The sequence below is a fragment of the Lynx canadensis genome, chromosome D4 (assembly GCF_007474595.2).
Source record: "Lynx canadensis isolate LIC74 chromosome D4, mLynCan4.pri.v2, whole genome shotgun sequence".
Lineage (NCBI taxonomy): Eukaryota > Metazoa > Chordata > Mammalia > Carnivora > Felidae > Lynx > Lynx canadensis.
Window position 1 is genome coordinate 80334639 of NC_044315.2, and position 20723 is coordinate 80355361.

The 20723-nt window shown below is 50.2% G+C and overlaps 2 protein-coding genes across 6 annotated transcripts in view; one reads left to right on the forward strand and one right to left on the reverse strand.

Moving 5' to 3' along the window:
• Positions 1–13454, forward strand: part of GSN (gelsolin) — a 53948-nt gene extending 40494 nt beyond the window's left edge. For all 5 annotated transcript variants that reach the window (XM_030294343.1, XM_032595639.1, XM_030294340.1 and 2 more), the window contains 10 exons: positions 1260–1348; positions 1536–1751; positions 3476–3609; positions 6677–6767; positions 8036–8206; positions 8828–9002; positions 10071–10195; positions 10406–10483; positions 12422–12482; positions 13072–13454. In XM_030294343.1, coding sequence (XP_030150203.1) covers positions 1260–1348; positions 1536–1751; positions 3476–3609; positions 6677–6767; positions 8036–8206; positions 8828–9002; positions 10071–10195; positions 10406–10483; positions 12422–12482; positions 13072–13241 — 1310 coding nt within the window. In that variant the 3' untranslated portion in view covers positions 13242–13454. The remainder of the gene's footprint in view (positions 1–1259; positions 1349–1535; positions 1752–3475; positions 3610–6676; positions 6768–8035; positions 8207–8827; positions 9003–10070; positions 10196–10405; positions 10484–12421; positions 12483–13071) is intronic.
• A 4880-nt stretch (positions 13455–18334) lies between these two features.
• STOM (stomatin) overlaps positions 18335–20723 on the reverse strand; it is a 32175-nt gene continuing 29786 nt past the window's right edge. Inside the window, exon 7 of the mRNA XM_030294353.1 lies at positions 18335–20381. Within this exon, the coding sequence (XP_030150213.1) occupies positions 20187–20381 (195 nt within the window). The 3' untranslated portion in view covers positions 18335–20186. The remainder of the gene's footprint in view (positions 20382–20723) is intronic.

A 20723-nucleotide genomic window follows, 5' to 3' on the forward strand; every position in this document is an offset into this window, starting at 1 on the left:
GACAGGAAAAGGTTGCTAACCAACTCCTAGCCCCTTGGGTGGGAGGTCCCGCAGCCGTGGCAGGGCAGGGTCGGTGGTGCAGGCACCCTGGGGCATGGTAGGCTCCTGAATAGAAAATGAATCTTGTTCTGAAGCCCTGGCTTTGCGACTGACTTGCTCTGTGATCTTGGGCACTTCACTCACCCTCTCTGGGCCTCCGATTTCCCATTTGGGCTAAAACCAGTGTTTCCCGCGTATGTTCTAAAACCAGTTCTCTCAGAGGTTAATTGGCATCATGTAAAAAAAAAAAAAGTACAGGTCTGTGGTCAGATAAGTTTATGGGCAACACTGGGTTAAATAATGTCACCAGGCTTGTTTACTGCAGGACTTTGAAGAGCCTTTAACCTGCTAATGTATGTTGGTTGGGGCTTTTCATGAAGGTGATCTGGCTTCTGTTTAGGAAACGCTGTGCTAGGGGACTGATGGTGAGAGGCTCTTGGAAAACATTGGCCCAGATGCTTCTGAGAGGACCCCTTGGCATCTTCCTCCAGTGTTCTCTTAGTCCAGAGGAAGAGGGCAGAAGGGGGAGGGAGGCAATAGGTACACAGAGAAGGGCAGAGAGGGAGAGAGAGACTGAGCACTCAGGGCTGTCGTCATCGTCATTATCATCTGGGCCCCTCAGCCTTGCCAATAAGAAGGCTGGGAACTGTGGGCTGGCACGTGCTGGCCAGGAGCCGTGCAGGCATGGGGAGGCTCTCCGGGTTGGGGCAGACTTCAGACGGTGGGGAGGGAGGGGGCCCTCGTGGTGGACACATGGCCTAGGGGAGAGAAGGGGGCTCGAGGGTATGGGGTGTAGGCTACAGAGTTGAAGGGGCAGAGTCTGAGTCGCGGCTTTTCCACTTGCTGTGTGGCCTTGGTCAAGTCACCTGACCTCTCTAAGACCCCGGTTTCCTTATATATAAATGGGGCATGATAATAATGACCTTTATCACAAACGGCCGTTGTGTGGATTAAGCGAACGCAGCTGTGTACATTTCAGAGCACAAAATACACGCTCAGTAAACGGACCAAAACGGTTGTTACAGTGAGTGTTGTCAGCCAGGACCCCCAGCTGGAATCCCAGGAGTTCTAGGAGCGGTCATCTCTGGGGGTCTCTGGCCTTGGCTGTCCACAGCCTAAGAGGAATAGGGAGGGAGGTTCACCTGCTGCTTCCCCTGGACTATTGGACATTAGGGCACAGCACTCACCCCGGGCCCCTCACCCCCTCCATCTGCCGACAGGCAAGCAGGCCAACACGGAGGAGAGGAAGGCCGCCCTCAAGACGGCCTCCGACTTCATCTCCAAGATGGACTACCCCAGGCAGACCCAGGTGAGCTAGAGCCGGACAGCACAGTGAGGATGGGTCCATTTTGGGTGGGGAAGGGCCGGGGTCGGGTAGGTGTCCCACCCCAGTGGGCGCTGGGTGTCCGGGTCTCCCCCGAGGACCTCTGTTGGGCGGCCCCTGTCCTCCGGGCACCTGAGCCCAGCCACAGCCTGCTCTTCCTTCCCCTTTCCAGGTCTCTGTCCTTCCCGAGGGTGGTGAGACCCCGCTGTTCAAGCAGTTCTTCAAGAACTGGCGGGACCCAGACCAGACGGACGGCCCAGGCTTGGCCTACCTCTCCAGCCACATTGCCAACGTGGAGCGCGTGCCTTTCGATGCTGCCACCCTGCACACTTCCGCTGCCATGGCGGCCCAGCACGGCATGGATGACGACGGCAGGGGCCAGAAACAGGTGCCTGGGGGCGGGGCGTGGCGGAGGGCATCCAGGCCCCTTCCGTGCTGCCTCCTGGGCACTTCTAGCTCGTGCGTTGCCTCCTGCTCTCCTGAGGACGTTTCCCTGTGAGGTTTGGACCCTGGTTTTGGTGGATGGGATTCCTTTGCCTTGGTCCATTTTCATAGCCAACATACCCTAAGCACCTGCTGTTTGCCCGGCCCCGTACCATGTGTCTCGTACCTCACCCTGCCAGCGAGGAGTGCCTGGTCTAAGCACAGCCATGGCTAATTGTGGAAGATTGGAAGCCAGCACACAGATTATGGGAACAGAGGAAGGACAAGGGGGGCAGGGTGGTTGCAGAGAAGGGGACCCTTCGGTTGGGCCTCAGAGGATAAGTAGAAGTTTGCTGCCAGGGGGGAAGAATGGTGGGTATTCCAGGCAGGAAGCTGCCCCCAAGAGCCTGGGGCTTGACTGCTTTCTCGAGGAGGGGCCTTGAACGCCAGGTCCAAGGCTGTGGACTTGATCCTGTAACCAGTGGGTGCTAGTGAGGGTTTTTTCTTTTTTTTGCTTCGAAAGCAGAATTGCGACAAGCTCAGTTCTGTGCTTTTGAAACTTGCTGTGAAAATGGATTCGAGGTGGGAAAAATGAAGGTTGAGACTCCTCAACCTGAGGAGACTGTTATAATAGTTTAGGTGAGAGAAGACAGCCTTGACCCCAGGAAGGTCACAGTGAAAAGATGGAGAGGTGGGGGCTGCAGTCCTGAGATGTTTATGAAGTAGAGTTTGCTGCAGGCAACCGTGTTCTGCATGATAGAAACAGCAGAAGTGTTCATTTTTACTTATTACTTATTACGATAATAAGTTATTGGTATTATTATTACTTGTTCATTCATTCATTCCTCCAGTGGGGAAGGAAAGACACAGTGGACATGTTCAGGGTGGGCAGTATGGAATCAGCTCCAGCAGCCCGGCTGTGTGACCTCAGATGAGTCACTTAACCTCTTTGAGCCTCACTTTCCTTGCCTGTAAAATGGGGCTTAATCCCACTCCTTCGCCTAGAATTTTCAAGGTCGGGAGGTTCTTCTTGGTCTTGGAGGGCTCAGTGTCTCTGCAACACCACCAGGTGGCGCTGCAGGGCCTCATGCCGGCTTGGAAAAACTGTCACTGGGAGCTCTGCTAAGAGATCATTCGGAGGTCACCCAGGGATGGCCCTGCTTCTGGAGTGATCTGTAAAATCCAGATGACTCAATAATCATACAGTGAACGGTATTATTAGCAATGACAACGATAACAATTCTGATAATAAGAGTGGCTGCCGTCTGCACGGCCGTCACCCTGTGCCGGGCACTGTGCGAGATTTTCATGAATAAACTCACCTGATCCTTGCGACACCTCCAGGTAGGCACTCGCAGTGTTACGCTCACTAAAAGCACATTCTGAATACCGCCATGCAGCTACCGGTCCCTGTGCTGATCGCTCTGGTGGTGGGGGGTGGGGGGAGAACTACAGGGTCAGGTGGCGGTATGGTATAAGGATCCAGGGCAAGAGACCTGGGGGTTTGAATCCTAGCGGGTCAGGGATTGGGGCAAATTATTTAACTTTCAGTCTGAGCCCAAGTGGAGCCACGTATAAAAAGCTCATCCCGTAGTGTAACCGTGACCTGTCACACCACGGTTTCCCCACTGGCCTGAGTTGGGGGGTGGGGATGCCACACCGTGTCTGAGCCCAGCCTTGCCTTGGCAGATCTGGAGAATTGAAGGCTCCAACAAAGTGCCTGTGGACCCCGCCACGTACGGGCAGTTCTACGGTGGGGACAGCTACATCATTCTGTACAACTACCGTCATGGTGGCCGGCAGGGACAGATCATCTACAACTGGTGAGGCTGTGGGCCATTGCTATGGGCAGAGTGTGGGGGTCACTGGCTGGGCCCTGGGCACAGCATGGGGCTGAGAGGGCTGAGGGGAGCCTGAGTCTGTGTGGGCCACGCTGTTAGGAGAGGCTCCTCTCTGTAGGGCAACACCACCTGTCTTATTTCTTGAAACAGCTTTTAAACTATTGTTCCAGAAATACTACATGTCCATTGTAGGAGATGCAGTGAATACGGAGAAACACACAGAAAATCTCTCCCACAATTGCACATTAAGTACTGTAATGCATTTTCTAATTGAAAATTATTTTACTTCCTTTAAAATGGGTACCTCATTCACATAATTCAAAATCAAGACAGAATAACGAGGTATCTATTGAGAAATCTTGTTCCCACCCCCCCCTTCACCCCATTCTCCAACCTCTGCCCCTCCGTGAGTAACTGTTTCCATCAGTTTCTTATATATTCTTCCAGTAATTGTTCATGCAAACATGACTGTATTCTTAGTTTCCTCCCTTCCTTACTCAAAGGATAGCATACTGTGTATATGGTCCTGCACTTTGCTTTTTTTGTTTAATACTTCCTGGGGATCAATCTATGTCAGCACATAGAATGCTTCCTTGCCTTTTTTTTTCTACAGCTGCATAATATTCCACTGTGTGGCTACACTGTAGCCTGTTTAACAAATTCCCTGCTAATGCACACTTGGATTGCTTCCAGTCTTTTGCTATTCCCAGTATTGCTGTGATTAGTGACCTTAAACAAACATCATTTTAAATGTGTAGGGAGGGGCTCCTGGGTGGCTCAGTCAGTTGGGCTTCCGACCTCAGCTCAGGTCATGATCTCACGGCTTGTGAGTTCAAGCCCTGCATCGGGCTCTGTGGTGATGGCTCAGAGCCTGGAGCCTGCTTCGAGTTCTGTGACTTGCTTTCTCGGCCCCTCCCCCATCTGTGCATACCCTTTCTCTCTCTGTCTCTGTCTCTTTCTCTTTCTCTCTCAAAAATAAACATTAAAAAAACAAATAAGTATGTAGAGAAATGTCTGTAGGGTAGGCTCCCAGAAGTGGGATTGCTGGATCAAAGAGTAAATGTGCTCGTCATTGTGATACGTGGTGCCCATTTTCCCTAGATGCGCTTTGTAGCATTTTGTGTTCCTAACAGCAACGAGCAAGACAGCCTCACTGATGGACTGTGTTCTCAAACTTTTATCTCCCTTATGGTTTACAAAATGGTATCTCAGTAGATTAAAAAAAATTTTTTTTAAGTTTTTTTAAAAAAAATGTTTATTTTTGTTTTTTTTTTTTTTTAATTTTTTTTTTCAACGTTTATTTATTTTTGGGACAGAGAGAGACAGAGCATGAATGGGAGAGGGGCAGAGAGAGAGGGAGATACAGAATCGGAAACAGGCTCCAGGCTCTGAGCCATCAGCCCAGAGCCCGACGTGGGGCTCGAACTCACGGACCGCGAGATCGTGACCTGGCTGAAGTCGGACGCTTAACCGACTGCGCCACCCAGGCGCCCCAAAAAATGTTTATTTTTTGGGAGAGAGAGCGTGAGCAGTGCAGGGACAGAAAGAGAGGGGGACAGAGGATCCGAAGCGGGCTCTGTGCTGACAGCAGTGAGCCTGATGTGGGGCTCAAACCCACGAACCATGAGATAGTGACATGAGCCAAAGCTGGACACTCAACCGACTGAGCCACCCAGCTGCCCCATCAGTATATTTTTAACTTGTATTTCTCTTACTGTACAGTCTCAACACTTCTTGATGATTGTTGGATTTCTTCCTCTTTAAGCTTTTTGTTTTGAAATAATTTTGGGTTTCCCAAAATGTTGCAAATATGGTACAGACAGTTCCATGAACCTATTACACATCTCCCTCGATTACCTAACCATAGCACAATGATCCAAACCAGGAAATTAACATTGGTATGATTCTACTTACCAATCTGTAGACCTTATTTTGACTTCACCAGTTGCCCCACCAATGTCCGTTTTCTGGTCTAGGATCTAACTCAGGATCCCACCTGGCACTTAGCCATCGTGACTTGTTCGTGGCATTTAATCACCATGTCTTAATCTGTGACAGCTCCTCAGTCTTCACTTTTCTTTCATAACCTTAACTGCTTTGGGAGTGTGCCGGTCAGTTGTTTTGCAGAATGCCTCTCAATTCAACAACTTCAGACTTTTAAAAGCAGCTTAAAGGAGGGGCGCCTGGGTGGCTCAGCTGAGTAAGTGGTCTGACTCTTGATTTCGGCTCAGGTCATGATCTCAGGGTCGTGAGATTGAGCCCCGAGTTGGGCTCTGTGCGTGGAGTCTGTTTAAGATTCTCTCTCTCTTTCTCTCTCCGCATCTCTCCCACTCAATCACATGTGCACTCTCTCTCTAAAAACAAAACAAGGCAGCTTAAAGAAAAATTTTTTTTGACTAGGTAACACTTACACATGGTACAGAATTCAGAAGGCATTTTTTGCAAATGGTAGCTGCATCACACATTGATTTATCATATTTTGCTTGCTTATACAGATAACACATGTCAGTTGCAGGAAATTGGGACAGTATAGGAAGAGATGGGTCAGAAAACCAAAGCCGCCTTCCCCAATCTCCCCTCTCAGGGCAATCACCATGGGCCTTTTGGAGGACATCTGCACAGACCTCTCTGTGCAGATTCACATGCAGCTAAGTCCCGATGTCTTTTCCTGCAAATGGGCTCGTGTTGCACTCTGACCTGCCTCTCCCCCCATGAGAATTGTCCCGGCCGCCTTTCTACATCTTGGCCTCTCAGAGCACCTTCTCTTGTGGCTGCCCAGCCCGGGATGAACCAGCCGGTCCCCGTGGGGGCACATTTAGGATAAGGAAGACCCTTGCCTTTGCTCAGGTCTCAGAAGAAGGCAAAGTGCTGAGCTGGGGGTGTGGCACATTGGTTTGGTTCCTGGCACTGGTTGCTCGTGAGAAAATCCCTTTCCCTCTCAGTTTCATTACCTGTAATGTGGAGATTTGTGGGTTTCTCAGGCCCAGGGCAAAGGAGACACTCTGGGTTCTGTGCAAACCTCGGTGCTGAGTATCACTTCCTCTTCCAGGCAGGGCGCCCAGTCCACGCAGGATGAGGTCGCCGCATCTGCCATCCTGACCGCCCAGCTGGATGAGGAGCTAGGAGGGACCCCTGTCCAGGTGAGGCCAGCCCAGTGTCCCACTGGGCCACACCCTGCATCTTGTCCATCTGGTCACTCCTCTCTCTGACTGTCCATCCTCCCATCCCGCAAACATTTACGTGGGGCTCCCCGTGTGCCCGACAGCATCCGCAGCCGTGAACACGCAGGTCCTGCCCCTCTGCTGATGCAGTTTATGGTCTTGGGGGGAGAAAGATGCTCGGCAGACACTCAGGCAAATGCGACATGGAGACAGTAGCAGTAGAGGCAGTGTGGCAGCACAGTCAGAGGGGGGATGTGGAGCTGGCCTGCTTGGGCTTGAATCCTGTCTCACCTCTGGGCGACCATGGACAGGTTGCTCAGCCTCTCTATGCCTGTGTATTCTCTGAGTATCCTCTCTCTGCCACAGGATTGCCGTGTGTACGAAGAGTTCATGTTAGTAAAGCATTTATAGAGCATGCCTGGCCCATAATAGCCCCCTTACACGTATATGTTAAGTGTAAGAACATAGAGATCCCAGGCAGGATCTAACTGGATTAGACAAAAGGACCTCCTTCGGAAGATACTTTTCTGTTGGGACCTGACGGACGAGAAAGATTTGGGCAGGCACATTTCAGGCAGAGGGAAGGATATATGCAAAGGCCCTGAGGTGGAAGGGAGCATTGAGTGTTAGAACAAAGGACGGAGTGGTGCCATGATAGAAATCTGGAGAGGTGCTCGGAGGGGCCAGACCACCGGAAGCCATAGTGAGGAATTTGACCTTAACCCTGGAAACAAAGGGATATTGCTACATAATAAATGTGATATGAAGGGATTTATGGGTTTAAAAGGTTGCTCTGTCTATGCAAGAGGGGTCTCTCCATATCTAGAAGGCTCTATTCTCATCACTCTGCTGTCTTTTCTGCCCTGGACTGACGTCACCATTCTGGAAGAATGTCCACGAACAACCCATGTGCTTCCATTTAAGGGAACATTTGCAAACATGGGTTCTCTTGGTTCTTGGACTAGAGTCAGGGTCAGCAAGGCAGGTCCTCATGGGAGGGGACAGCAGCTGAGGCAGTGCCCGGGGGACCTGCGGCCATGGGGCCGTCTCCAGCTTTCCTGGAGCTCCCGTTTCTCTGCCCAGACCCTGTGTGCTGCAGGGCCGTGCTTCATCCCACAGGAGACACCAGCGTGATGGCCTTGTCTGGGGGAGGGGCCCAGGCCAGGGTGGCTGGGGTAGGGGTTGAACACAGAAGCACTGTCGCCCCCACTCTCCTTTCTTGACTTGCTCTCGTATCTCACTGCCAGAGCCGCGTGGTCCAAGGCAAGGAGCCTGCCCACCTCATGAGCCTGTTTGGCGGAAAGCCCATGATCATCTACAAGGGCGGCACCTCCCGTGAGGGTGGGCAGACGGCCCCTGCCAGTACCCGCCTCTTCCAGGTCCGGGCCAGCAGCTCTGGAGCCACAAGAGCCGTTGAGGTAATGCCCTGGCCCTGGACCTCCGGAAGGTTTCGCCTACCTGAAACCCCCCAGACTCGATGGGCAGATCTCCGGGCACAGGACTGGGTGGGGTGGGGGCAGGAGTTAAGAGGCATCTTATTGCACCTTCCCTGCCCTGGGAAGCAGAATTGTATGTCTTAGACTTCCTCTTGTTTCGAGGATGCCCGGAGCCCCTTGCATACCTGCCATCATGGGAAGCTCACTACCTAACAGTCCATTCTTCACCGTCTGGACACTTCCTGATTGTATTCCAGACGGCTCCTATCCCTTTTATGATGGAAGGTGCAGACCTGAAGGTACAGGATGGTCTGAACAGCCTAGAGGAGAATGGGGCTATCTCACCTCCTTTGTGCTGGGCACTCAACTTCTGTTAATGTAGCCCAGAATTCTAGAATTACCTTGACGAGCCCCAGTGCATTAGTGAATCATGGGAGTGAATCAACTAAGCCCCTCTTTGTCCAATGTGCCCTCAGTTGTGATGGGTATATTCTTCCAAGTGTCCACCTAAGAGCTGGTCCTGCTGCAGGGTCTCCTGGGAAGTAAGGAGGGGACTGAGGACTTTTTGTCTGGTTTCTGATTAATCGGACTCTGCCTTCCCAGATAATTCCTAAAGCTGGTGCACTGAACTCCAATGATGCCTTTGTCCTGAAAACCCCCTCGGCCGCCTACCTGTGGGTGGGGGCAGGAGCCAGCGACGCAGAGAAGACAGGAGCCCAGGAGCTGCTCAGGGTACTTCGGGCCCAACCTGTGCAGGTGGCAGAAGGCAGCGAGCCAGGTAGGAGCTGGGGGCATCGGGGCCTGCTGCTTGCTGAGGACTGTGGCTGTTAGATCTCCCTCCCTCCTTTCTGCTTTTGGGGGGGGCGCTCCTTACTCCTGCCTTTCTCCGTACCTGTCCCCTTTTGTGTGTTCAACAAAAGCAGGTGGGCTTAAAGTGAGGGCTATGGTCAGCGAGAGGGAGGCCCTCCAGGAGTTAAGAGAAAGCAGAGCTCAGTCTGGGCTGGGGCATTCGGGGAAGGCTGCTGGAGGAGGTGGTCACTTGCGAGGAGGCCTTGAAAAACAGGCAGAGTAACAGCCTCATGGGGGCAGAGTCTCTCCTAACTTTTAGAATTTCTGTGGGCAGAAATGCCAAAGCCTGCTGTGTTTTTCAGAATACAGGTAGGAACATCTTTGTGCCAGCCCTCACTCAGTCTTTCTGCTATGCCTTTGAGTCTATGCCTTCCCGCTGATGCTTAGTAGAAATGGGGAAGAGTAGCTGTGCTTTCCGAGATGATGGACATATTCATACCCGCCATGTCCAATTTGGTGGCCACTAGTCACATGTGGCTAATGAGCACTTGAAATACGAATGCTGGGAATTAATGAGACCGAGGAACTGAATGCTTGTTTTTCATTTTAGTGAACTTAAATAGCTACATGTGGACAAAGCAGGTGTAGTGGAAAAAATAGGGGGTTAGAGTCAGATAGATTTGTATCCTGCCTTTACTCCTTGTTAGCTGTGTGATGTTGGGTGAGTTGCTTAACCTCTCTGAGCCGCAGTTACCTTGTTTGTGGAGCGGGAATAATTATCCCCATCCTGCAGTGCTGTCGTCATTCCTGGCTGTGTGTTGTGCCAAGTCTGCCCTCTCTGGGCCCCTGTTTCATCACCTTGAAATTCCCTCAGGCCCCTTCCCAGTTGCCCCCCTCCGCCCCCCCTCCCCCCTGCCATCCCCACCGGGATTTGAAGGCAGAGGGTGGATTGAGAGCAGTCAGCCGTGCTAGGGCAGGGTTTATCGTGGGGTCTGATGAGAAGGGCTGGCGGGAGGCGGTATCTGTTGGCAACTGGCGCGGCCTCCCCCCCTCACAGACAGCTTCTGGGAGGCGCTGGGCGGGAAGGCCGCCTACCGCACATCCCCGCGACTGAAGGACAAGAAGATGGACGCCCACCCTCCTCGCCTCTTTGCCTGCTCCAACAAGATCGGCCGTTTTGTGGTGAGCCCCGACGGAGGTCTCTGCCTCTGCTTACCCACTGGGAGGCGGGCTTGCAAGGCGTGTGGCGTCAGCAGCAGGGCAGGGAGAAGCCCTTGACGCAGGGCAGGGAGGAGGGATCCCCTGCCGGCTGGAGCACAGTGAGCCCGCCCAGGGGAAGGAAGACCTCTGGATCACCGGTGTGCTTTCGTTAACCCTTCTGTTCCTTCCCAGATCGAAGAGGTTCCTGGCGAGCTTATGCAGGAAGACCTGGCCACAGATGACGTCATGCTCCTGGACACCTGGGACCAGGTGGGTGGAGGACAGAAGGCGTAGGCTGTTTGGGATGAGGGAGGTGCTAGACTGCAGCTCTTAGATCAGTTGCCAGAAGGGCTTAAAAGAGCCAGATGTTGCTGGAAAGGTCCCTGAGGTGTTGCGAGGCACTTTCCCTTTCTGGGCCTCCATTTCCCCATCTGCAAAATGGGAGTGATGGGACCTACCTTGCCTAATTCTACGAGGTGAGGTGTAGATAAGATCACCTTGCACACTGTGAAGCACCATATAGATGCAAATCGGATGGCCAGCGTTCTCTCCTGGGCCTTAGGGCAGTGTGAACTCCTCCCTTAAATCTATTGGTAGAGAAACTTGAACTTAGCATATCATATGCGGGCATAAACAGTCTACAGAGGGTTACCTGGGCATTTCGAAGGGCATCTCCTTCTGTTTTAGAGGGCTCTGAGCTCTCTCTGCTTCACCTCCTGGGGAAGGCTGTTGTGTAGGACTGGTAGGAATGGTGGTGCCATTCCTTCAGTCGACCAGTATTAACTGAGCACCTGCTTTGTGCCAGACACTGCTCTAGATGCTAGGAAGAGAGCAGTAAATAAAGTAGACATTCCCCTGCCCTCACAGGGCTTCACATTCTCTGGGGGGATGGCAGTCGATAACCCTTCCTGTCAGAGTTATCAAAATTACAGATGGCAGCCACGAAGACATAAGGCTCCCCTCTGTCTCTTCTTCTGGGGATGCCCGGTTAGAAGATCAATACCAGAATGTTTGTAGCTTGAGCCATCCAGCTGCTGTCGTCGATGGCTCCTCTGGCCACCTAATCTATTCATTCATCCGTTTCTTCATTCACTCAGCCCACATTTAGTACACACCAGTGTCTTCCAGGAAAAAATGCTGGAATCCTACAATGAGCAAAGTAGACACAGTACCTGCCGTGAAGGGGCTTCTAGTTTAGCAGGGAACACGTTTGTAAATAAGTAAGAGAAAGACTGGTATTTTATTATCTGATATCATCTGGTCAATGACAGGGGCTCTTTAAAATATTTAAAAAAAAATTTTTTTTAACATTTATTCATTTTCAAGAGAGGGACAGAGTGCAAGCAGGGGAGGGGCAGAGAGAGAGGGAGACATAGAATCGGAAGCAGCCTCCAGGCCCTGAGCTGTCAGCACAGAGCCTGATGTGGGACTCAAACCCATGAACCATGAGATCGTGACCTGAGCTGAAGTCGACGCTTAACCAGCTGAGCCACCCGGCGCCCCTTTAAGATATCTTAGATACACCTAAAAATTGTTGTATTACACGACTTGTATTAAGGCTCACAACGGTGGTAGTGGTGGTAACTTGTTTTTATTCCAAGCCTTAGACCCGTGCGGCCCAGAGCAGACTCAGTGCCTGTTTGGTGTGAGCATATGTTTGGCTGCTCATTGGTTGAGCAAACAAATGCCAGAGAGGGATAATTCATGAACTTCTAGAGAAGGGTCTCAAACTCATTGGTTAAGCAATGTTAGCAATGTAAGCAATGTTAGCAATTGGTTAGCAATGTGAGGGGGCTGGGGTGGGGGGACACGGCGTGGCTGGTCCTGAGGCAAACTGGAAATGCTGGTCTAAATCGGCGGTGGGGGTGGGGGCAGGGGTGCTGCCACTCAGCCTCATCCACATGAGCGTGAAGGCCCGTGGTCGCCAGATCCTCCAAGTTTTCAAGAGAACGCGGAATTCTAGATTTTAACGCAAGCTGGTAACTAAACTTGGCTACACGGGCATTATAGACCAAGCTGTGGTGGTGGGTGGGCCAAGAAAGCGTGTGTGAAGGTCACCAGTTTGCAAGCTCTGTTCCAAGTCCTTCCAGTCCTGGTCTGTGGGCCGTGTCCGTTCCCGGCTGGGCCCCAGGAGCCTCCCCATTCTTCTCCAGCGGTGCGTGTGGGCAGCGCCCTCATGTACACTTTTCGTTTCACGCCTCACTCCAGGTCTTTGTCTGGGTTGGAAAGGATTCTCAAGAAGAGGAAAAGACAGAAGCCCTGAGCTCTGGTGAGGACCACGTGTGCCTGTGGGGCTCTTTCCTGCGGTGCAGTGGGAACAGCTTCCCGCATGGGTCTGGGAGTTCGTGACAGCGGGGTGGCACTTCCTCATCCGTGGTCAGCCCCTCGGGAGCCCTGCCTGGGGCACTGGAAGAGCAGATCGGCTCCTACAGAAAGCTTCAGGTCATGCCAGGGAAAGGCTACTCTAAGTTTGCCCAAGGACCCAACTTGTCAGGGTTTGGATGTCGGAAAGCAGATCTCTGGTAGCTGACCAGATCTGACTTGGGACGCAGAACCCTCAAGCTGGTTTGTTAATATCTTCCAATAGGGGAGAGCAAGAGAGCAAAGTGATACAAACTTTGTGAAGCAGGGAGTTAAACCGTGACCCCGGGCCCTTCCTGCGTTCCTGGTGGGCAGGGTGGTCGGGGAGCCATGTGCGGTCATTGCTAAGGGATGCTAGCGTCTAGTGCAGGGACTGGCCATCAGAGACACTAGGACCAAAAGCCATCGTAGGCAGCTTCTGCCCTGAACCACCTCTCTCTGGTGAAGGACGCACGAAGCATTCCTGGGGTTTTCTTTTCCTGCATGTGTGTCTGCAGCTAAGCGGTATATTGAGACGGACCCAGCTAATCGCGACAGGAGGACCCCCATCACCATCGTGAAGCAAGGCTTTGAACCTCCCTCCTTCGTGGGCTGGTTCCTCGGCTGGGATGACAGCTACTGGTCTGTGGATCCCTTGGACAGGGCCATGGCTGAGCTGGCTGCCTGAGGACAGGCAGGCCCCCCCCCCTGTCACCGGTCAGTGCCTTTTTATAACAGTCCATCCTTCAGAGACCTTACAGAGAGCAGGGCCACTCTGGTGTGTGTGTGTTTTTACAGTAGCCAAAAACAGCCATGCAGAAATTCAGGGTCCTTGTACAATTGTCTCAAGTATCTGTCCTTTTGGAAATTGAATCCAATAAAAGCTTTTTGAAGTGTGCTAGCCTGTCGTGGCTCAATATGTCTCGGTAATTATTCTGGGAATTCCCAGGGAGGGGCCTGGCATGTGCCTGTGAGCCGGTGGCTAAGCTTCCTTCACTCTGTGTGAATCCTGGACCTCCGAGAAGCAGGTGCCAGGATGAGGTGGGATGCACCCAGGTGGCCCCAGGGGAACTGCCTGTGTGAAAGGAAATCGGGAGGAAACCGGGGAACTGAGGGAGCCGCTGGACTGAGGTGCACGTCTGACCCCAAGTGAAGGAGAAGAGGGAGAAGGTTGGGCAGAAGCCGTCCCAGATGGCCGTGCCGTCCAGGAAAGTTTGGCAAAGCTTTCAGGGAATGCTTGAACCAAAGTAAAAAAATAAAAAATGAAAATAAGAAAACTCTTTTTTAATGGTATGTGGTATGGTCCCACTTTTCTTTTTTTGTTATTTTTTAAATTATATGTATATATTTTAATTTACATCCAAGTTAGCATATAGTGCAACAATGATTTCAGGTGTAGATTCCTTAGTGCCCCTTAACCCATTTAGCCCATCCCCCCCTCCCACAACCCCTCCAGTAACCCTCGGTTTGTTCTCCATATTTATGAATCACGTAATATATGTGTCCCCCTCCCTGTTTTTGTATTATTTTTGTTTCCCTTCCCTTATGTTCATCTGTTCTGTGTCTTAAAGTCCTCATAGGAGCGAAGTCATATGATATTTGTCTTTCTTTGACTAATTTCGCTGAGCTTAATACCCTCCAGTTCCATCCACGTAGTTGCAAATGGCAAGGTTTCATTCTTTTTGATTGCCGAGTAATACTCCATTGTATATATGCCACATCCTCTTTATCCATTCATCCATCGATGGACATTTGGGCTCTTTCCATACTTTGGCTATTGTTGATAGTGCTGCTATAAACATGGGGGTGCATGTGTCCCTTTGAAAGAGCACACCAGTATCCCTTGGATAAATGCCTAGTAGTGCAATTGCTGGGTCGTAGGGTAGTTCTATTTTTAATTTTTTGAGGAACCTCCATAGTGTTTTCCAGAGTGCCTGCACCAGTTTGCATTCCCACCAACAATGAAAAAGAGATCCTCTTTCTCCGCATCCTCGCCAACATCTGTTGTTGCCTGAGTTGTTAATGTTAGCCATTCTGACAGATGTGAGGTGGTATCTCATTGTGGTTTTGATTTGTATTTCCCTGATGATGAGGGATGTGGAGCATTTTTTCATGTGTCGGTTGGCCATCTGGATGTCTTCTTTGGAGAAGTGTCTATTCATGTCTTTTGCCCATTTCTTCACTGGATTATTTGGTTTTTGGGTGTTGAGTTTGATAAGTTCTTTATAGATTTTGGATACTAATCCTTTATCTAATACGTCATTTGCAGTTATCTTCTCCCATTCTGTCGGTTGCCTTTTAGTTTTGCCGATTGTTTCTTTTGCTGTGCAGAAGCTTTTTATCTTGACGTCCCAATAGTTCATTTTTGCTTTGGTTTCCCTTGCCTCCAGAGACGTGTTGAGTAAGAAGTTGCTGTGGCCAAGGTCACAGAGGTTTTTGCCTGCTTTCTCCTTGAGGATTTTGATGGCTTCCTGTCTTACATTGAGGTCTTTCATCCATTTTGAGTTTATTTTGGGGTATGGTGTAAGAAAGTGGTCCAGGTTCATTCTTCTGCATGTTGCTGTTGAGTTTTCCCAGCACCACTTGCTGAAGAGACTGTCTTTATTCCATTGGATATTCTTTCCTGCTTTGTCAAAGATTAGTTGGCCATCCATTTGTGGGTCCATTTGTGGGTTCGCTATTCTGTTCCATTGATCTGAGTGTCTGTGTTTGTGTGAGTACCATACTGTCTTAATGATTACAGCTTTGTAACACAGCTTGAAGTCTGGGATTGTGATGCCTCCAGCTTTGGTTTTCTTTTTCAAGATTTCTTTGGCTATTCGGGGTCTTTTCTGGTTCCATACAAATTTTAGGACTGTTTGTTCTAGCTCTGTGAAGAATGCTAGTGTTACTTTGATAGGGATTGCGTTGAATACATAGATTGCTTTGGGTAGTATCGACATTTTAACAATATTTGTTCTTCCTCTCCAGGAGCATGGAATCTTTTTCCATTTCTTTGTGTCTTCCTCAATTTCTTTCATAAACTTTCTATAGTTTTCAGTGTGTGGGTTTTTCACCTCTTTGGTTAGATTTATTCCTAGGTATTTTCTGGTTTTTGGTGTACTTTTTATCATGGTAAATGATACATAATAATCATTTTGACTATTTCTTTTTTTTTTAATTTTTTTTTCAACGTTTATTTATTTTTGGGACAGAGAGAGACAGAGCATGAACGGGGGAGGGGCAGAGAGAGAGGGAGACACAGAATCGGAAGCAGGCTCCAGGCTCTGAGCCATCAGCCCAGAGCCCGATGCGGGGCTCGAACTCACGGACCGCGAGATCGTGACCTGGCTGAAGTCGGACGCTTAACCGACTGCACCACCCAGGCGCCCCCATTTTGACTATTTCTAAGCGGCATGCAGTGTCATTACATACATCTACAGTGTTGTGGAGTCAGCACCATTTATTTATTTTGAGAGAGAGAGTGCCAGCAGGGGAGGGGCAGAGAGACAAAGAGGGAGAGAACCCCAAGCAGGCTCAGCGCTGTCAGCGCAGAGCCCAATGGGAGCTCGAACTCATGAACCGTGAGATCATGACCTGAGCCGAAAGCAAGAGCCGGCCGCCTAACCGACTGAGCCACCCGGGGCCCCTTTGCTCCTTGTAACCTTTATTTGACTTTCTGTCTCTATGGATTTGCCTTTTCTCATACAGTATTTGTCCTCTGTGTCGGGCTTATTTCACTTAGCATAATGTTTTCTCAAGATTCATACATGTTATAGCAAATATCAAAATTTCCTTTTTGTGGCCGAATAATACTCCATTGTGCATATACACATTTTGCTTAACCATTCATCCAGCGGCGGGGACTCAGGTCGTTTCCACCTTTTGGCTATTGTGAACCAGGCTGCTGTGAACACTGGGGCACAAACAGCTCTTTGATTCAAAGAGTTTTTGAGCCACAGTCCAATCGGCCCGTGAAGGCGCTGTGTGCCTCCCAGGAGCAGGTACAGCGTGTCTTGTCTCCCCACTGCATTCAGTCGTCGGGAGGTGTGGCTTTGGTGCACCTGTGGGGACCAGCACTCAAAGCCAGCAGCTGGGGCCCTTAGTCATTTATAGTCCCCTGCAGTAGAAGTCTGGGCAAGGCGCGTCCTCACAGTTGCCATACCCTGTAACTAATCTGCCTACACCTCCCTGGCTTCCCCTGTATTCCGTTGAGTCATGCTGCTGCCCCGAACTCTTTGCAGAAATCTGCTCCTGCAGTTACCGTCATGAGAGGTGCCCCTGAATGCTCCCAAAGTTGTGGGAGAGGGACTTCCTCTGTGCCCCGCTTTGTGCCCCCAGGACCCTGAATCTCTGTTCATATTCAGGGCGTCACAAAGTCCCTCTTAGCCTTTCCCGCAAACTTCTCCTAAACCTTTTCTCCATGGATGTTCCAACCGGAGCAAGGAACTGCTGCGGGACAGACCCCCTTTCCTCCCCTCTGGTCTTCTGGTCTTTTCTCATGTTGCCCCTGCTTTTGTTCTGCACCACCTCCCCCAACCCGATCTCCAACCGTAACAGAGACTGCCATGCATAGGACTGTAGAACAGAAGTCAGTGTGAAGGTGTAGATGCTGGGAAGGGTGTGCACGTGTGTTTACACTGCTATTTCCAAAGCTGCTGATCACTCGGATTGCCCAGGGAGCTTTTTATGCCCCAGGGGCCCTATGTCTAGAGATTGTGATTCACTGCAGAGGTGACGAGGGGAGAGGAGAAGGAATTTTCCAGGTGAGACATGGGGGCCGGAGGGGCAGGGAGTCATCTCAGAGTGTGCAGCAAGTACAGAGGGGGTCGTGGGGGAGCAGGTGGGGAGTGCTAGGCCTCACATTGTGAGAGGTAGGCCGGGCCCACCTCAACTGCCACGCTGAGAGATTTGGACGGGATCCTGTAACTCCCACCTCACTTACCCCAAAGGGTTACTTGCAGTCAAAGCAATCACTTTGACAGATGCAAAGTCCTGGGACAAAAGCAGCATTTACAGCCTAGAGCTTCCAAGGGCCTTCCCTCAAGGCAGACGGAGTCCTGTCTGGACAAGCCAGCTCCCCTCCTGCAAACCTGTGGGAGGTCAAATTGCAGGGGACCTACCCCTGAATTCTTCATTTCTTCTACTGGCACGCAAGGTGGTTTATTAGCCAATTTCAGTTTATTGGTGGCTGTGGCCTCATAACTCTACAGTGCTCCGAAAAAGGAAGTTGCCCGGGGCAAGAGTTGCTCGGACTTCATATTTTTCTCTCGAAGTTCAACCACGTAGTTTCTCCTAACAACTTTCTCCCCCCAAAACATGACCTTGGATTTTGTCGTCTACCATATAGAAGTCATCGTGAGGCGCCATGACAGGCGACGAAGAGGCCGGCCTGGGCTTGGATCCTGTGTCTGACTTTGGGCTGGTCAATAGGTACCTGTTGTGTGCCTTGGGCCAGGCAGCCTGCAAGGCACTGGAGCTGTAACAGACCACGGGGTGACAGAAGTGAGTTCCTGTCCTGCTTGGATTCGGGCAAAGGGTGATTAAACTAGCAAAGGATTCAGGGTGTCCATGGATCTCGAACTCCCCAGGGAAAATATATGGGCAGGTGCTCCAGAAGGGGCCTAGGCAAGAAAGACGGCAGTTGGGCAACTTTAACCTCTCCGCATTTTTTGGCCCACATAAAGCACACCGAGAAGCCAATGCATCCAGCCCGGGACCGGAGGATCACATGTGCCATTTCTGAAAAATGAAACCCACAGACACTAAATCCAGGCAGAAACAGACTCTCACCCAAAGAAAATGAGTAAAAGTGCACACTTTATTATGTACAGCATTGGAAAGGGAGGCCACGTGGAGAACACTCTTGCACCAGCGCTCATCCTAGACCCCTTTTATGCTTCCTCCCTCTCAAGCAATTTAATCCCAACCTATTGGGCTATGAATCCACAAGGCAGAGAGGCGAAGACTGGTATCTGGAAATAGGGACACTCAAAGGAGCAGAAAGCACTGTTACTCTAAGCCTGAGAAGAGGTTTTCAGCCAGGATATGGGGCTGTTTCCTGGTCCTCACTGGTCGAGGGTGAGTCACCGCACGAAAGAGAGAAAATCATTAGTTAAAAAATTATAAATAGAAACGTAACTTGAGTTCCAAGGCAAAATGCTCCATATACATGTAATAAACTCAGCTGGGAACATGGATGCACGGTTCAAGGTTTTCTAAAATAAGCTTGGAAATGGGCGATCGGGGAGGGGACATTCATAGTCTGGGACAGACAGAGGGATGCAGCTAAGGACCAATATGAAGGGTGGCTCTGGGTAAGGAAGCTGCCATTCCCAAGACCTCTCTAGGTGAACTCAGAGCCACGAGGAGGAAGTGGTTTAAGTGTCACCAGCCAGGTTGTCGGACCAACAGGAAGAATGCCAGGTTGCTCAGACTCCACGGGCATTTGCAAAATTCACACGCATTTGCAAAAGGCTTCCTACCATTGTGGAACAAGGAACTGGGTAGGAGGGGCTGCCCACTTCCTCTCTGGGCACTGACCACACGTGATAGAAAAGGAGGACTCCATCTATATATCTTAAGTCTGACAGTGTGTTCCCAAGCTCATTGGTTATTATGTGCCCAATATATTGTGAATTCCTCATAATATTTAATGAATGGGCCTGGTAACCAAGGTATTTCACAGTGTCCGATAGTTAATAGCATGCAGACAATAAGAGAGAATTGCTTTACCTATTTTTTAGAAAAAAGGATTAGTCCTTAAGCCATTCAAATGGGTATACAAAGAATTGTGTATAGAACTTAGAGAACATTTTATTTAAAAATCAGAACTATTTAGAACCTGATATATGAAAATAGGCAAAAGTGAGGAAAAAGCACTTTTGTGACAAGTATTTAGCTGGTTTGAAAGACCACAGAGGAATCACTGAGTCATAAAGAGGCTAAAAGAAGTTTAAAAGAAAGAGAGAACTATTCTTATTATTCTTAAAGGATCTTTGTGATAGTAGATTCAGAAGTCTTTCAAGGGTTAAGATCATCTTTTTCACCGACCTTGACCATTTCCTCCAGTGTTGACAGGTATAGGCACGAAAATGCCAACTCTCAAGTGAGGATTATTTTGAAACGTGGTCTGGGCTTAGAAAGTAAACGGATGGTAGGAACGTTTCCTTAAGATTCCCCGGAGGTAAGGCACATATGGCCCAGAGGAGCTGGTTGTAGCCTAAGGTCACTGCTTTCTGCAAAGCATTTGTCCAGCCAGGGTGTCCTGTTTCCTTGCCTTTGGTCTGGCTGCAGAATGACCCAGGGAAAGTCAAAAGAAGGGGGATTTAGCCTATTACCTAATGATCTAAACGTATGAACTTTAAATATTTTAAAAGAGTTAAGAAATGATCGAAATGATCTTACAGATCACCAATTGCCAACCCCCTCCCCACATCCCGTCTCTTTCTCAGTATTTACAAGCTAACAATCCTCATCTGTATCTGTGGCTAGGATCACTACACATTCTAAGCACCTCGCAGTCAACGTACGGAATAGGAAAGGAAGGAATAGTCAAGGTCCCGCCCTACTCGCTCCTTACAGGTTAAAGGCTGATTTGGTCCCCACTCTACCCTGGAAGGGAAGGGCGCGTCTCTGCGTTGGCCTCTGTGGCTCACTTCTTTGCCCCCACGATGCCTTGCAGCATGTCTATGGGCAGGGGGAAGACGATCGTGGAGTTTTTCTCAGCAGCAATGGTGGTCAGTGTCTGGAGGTACCGCAGCTGAAGGGCCGCGGGAGACTCAGTGATGACCATGGAGGCTTCTTTCAGAGCCCTGGATGCGTTCATTTCTCCCTCGGCTGCAATGACCTGTGGAACAGGAGGAGGGAGAGGTCAGACTGGAGAAAATACAGGTGTCAAGGGGCAGTCTTCAAACCAGGGTGTGCACACAAAGCCTTCTCCAGGAATGCGCCAGAATAGTTTTAAGGAAATCCATTTCCGGTTACCCCATTTCCATACGTCCTTTTTCCTATGTCTGATTTGCCTATGTGCCTGAGATCGAGACATCGTCTCTTACTGTGGCTTTTCTTGCATGCTTCAGGGGACCGAACAGAGGGGCAACTCAAAATAGGGGTTGAACTAGTGAATGGACACAAATCCTTTTGCAAGTCACATGAATTTCCAGTTATTTATTGATTGAGAGAGAGAGAG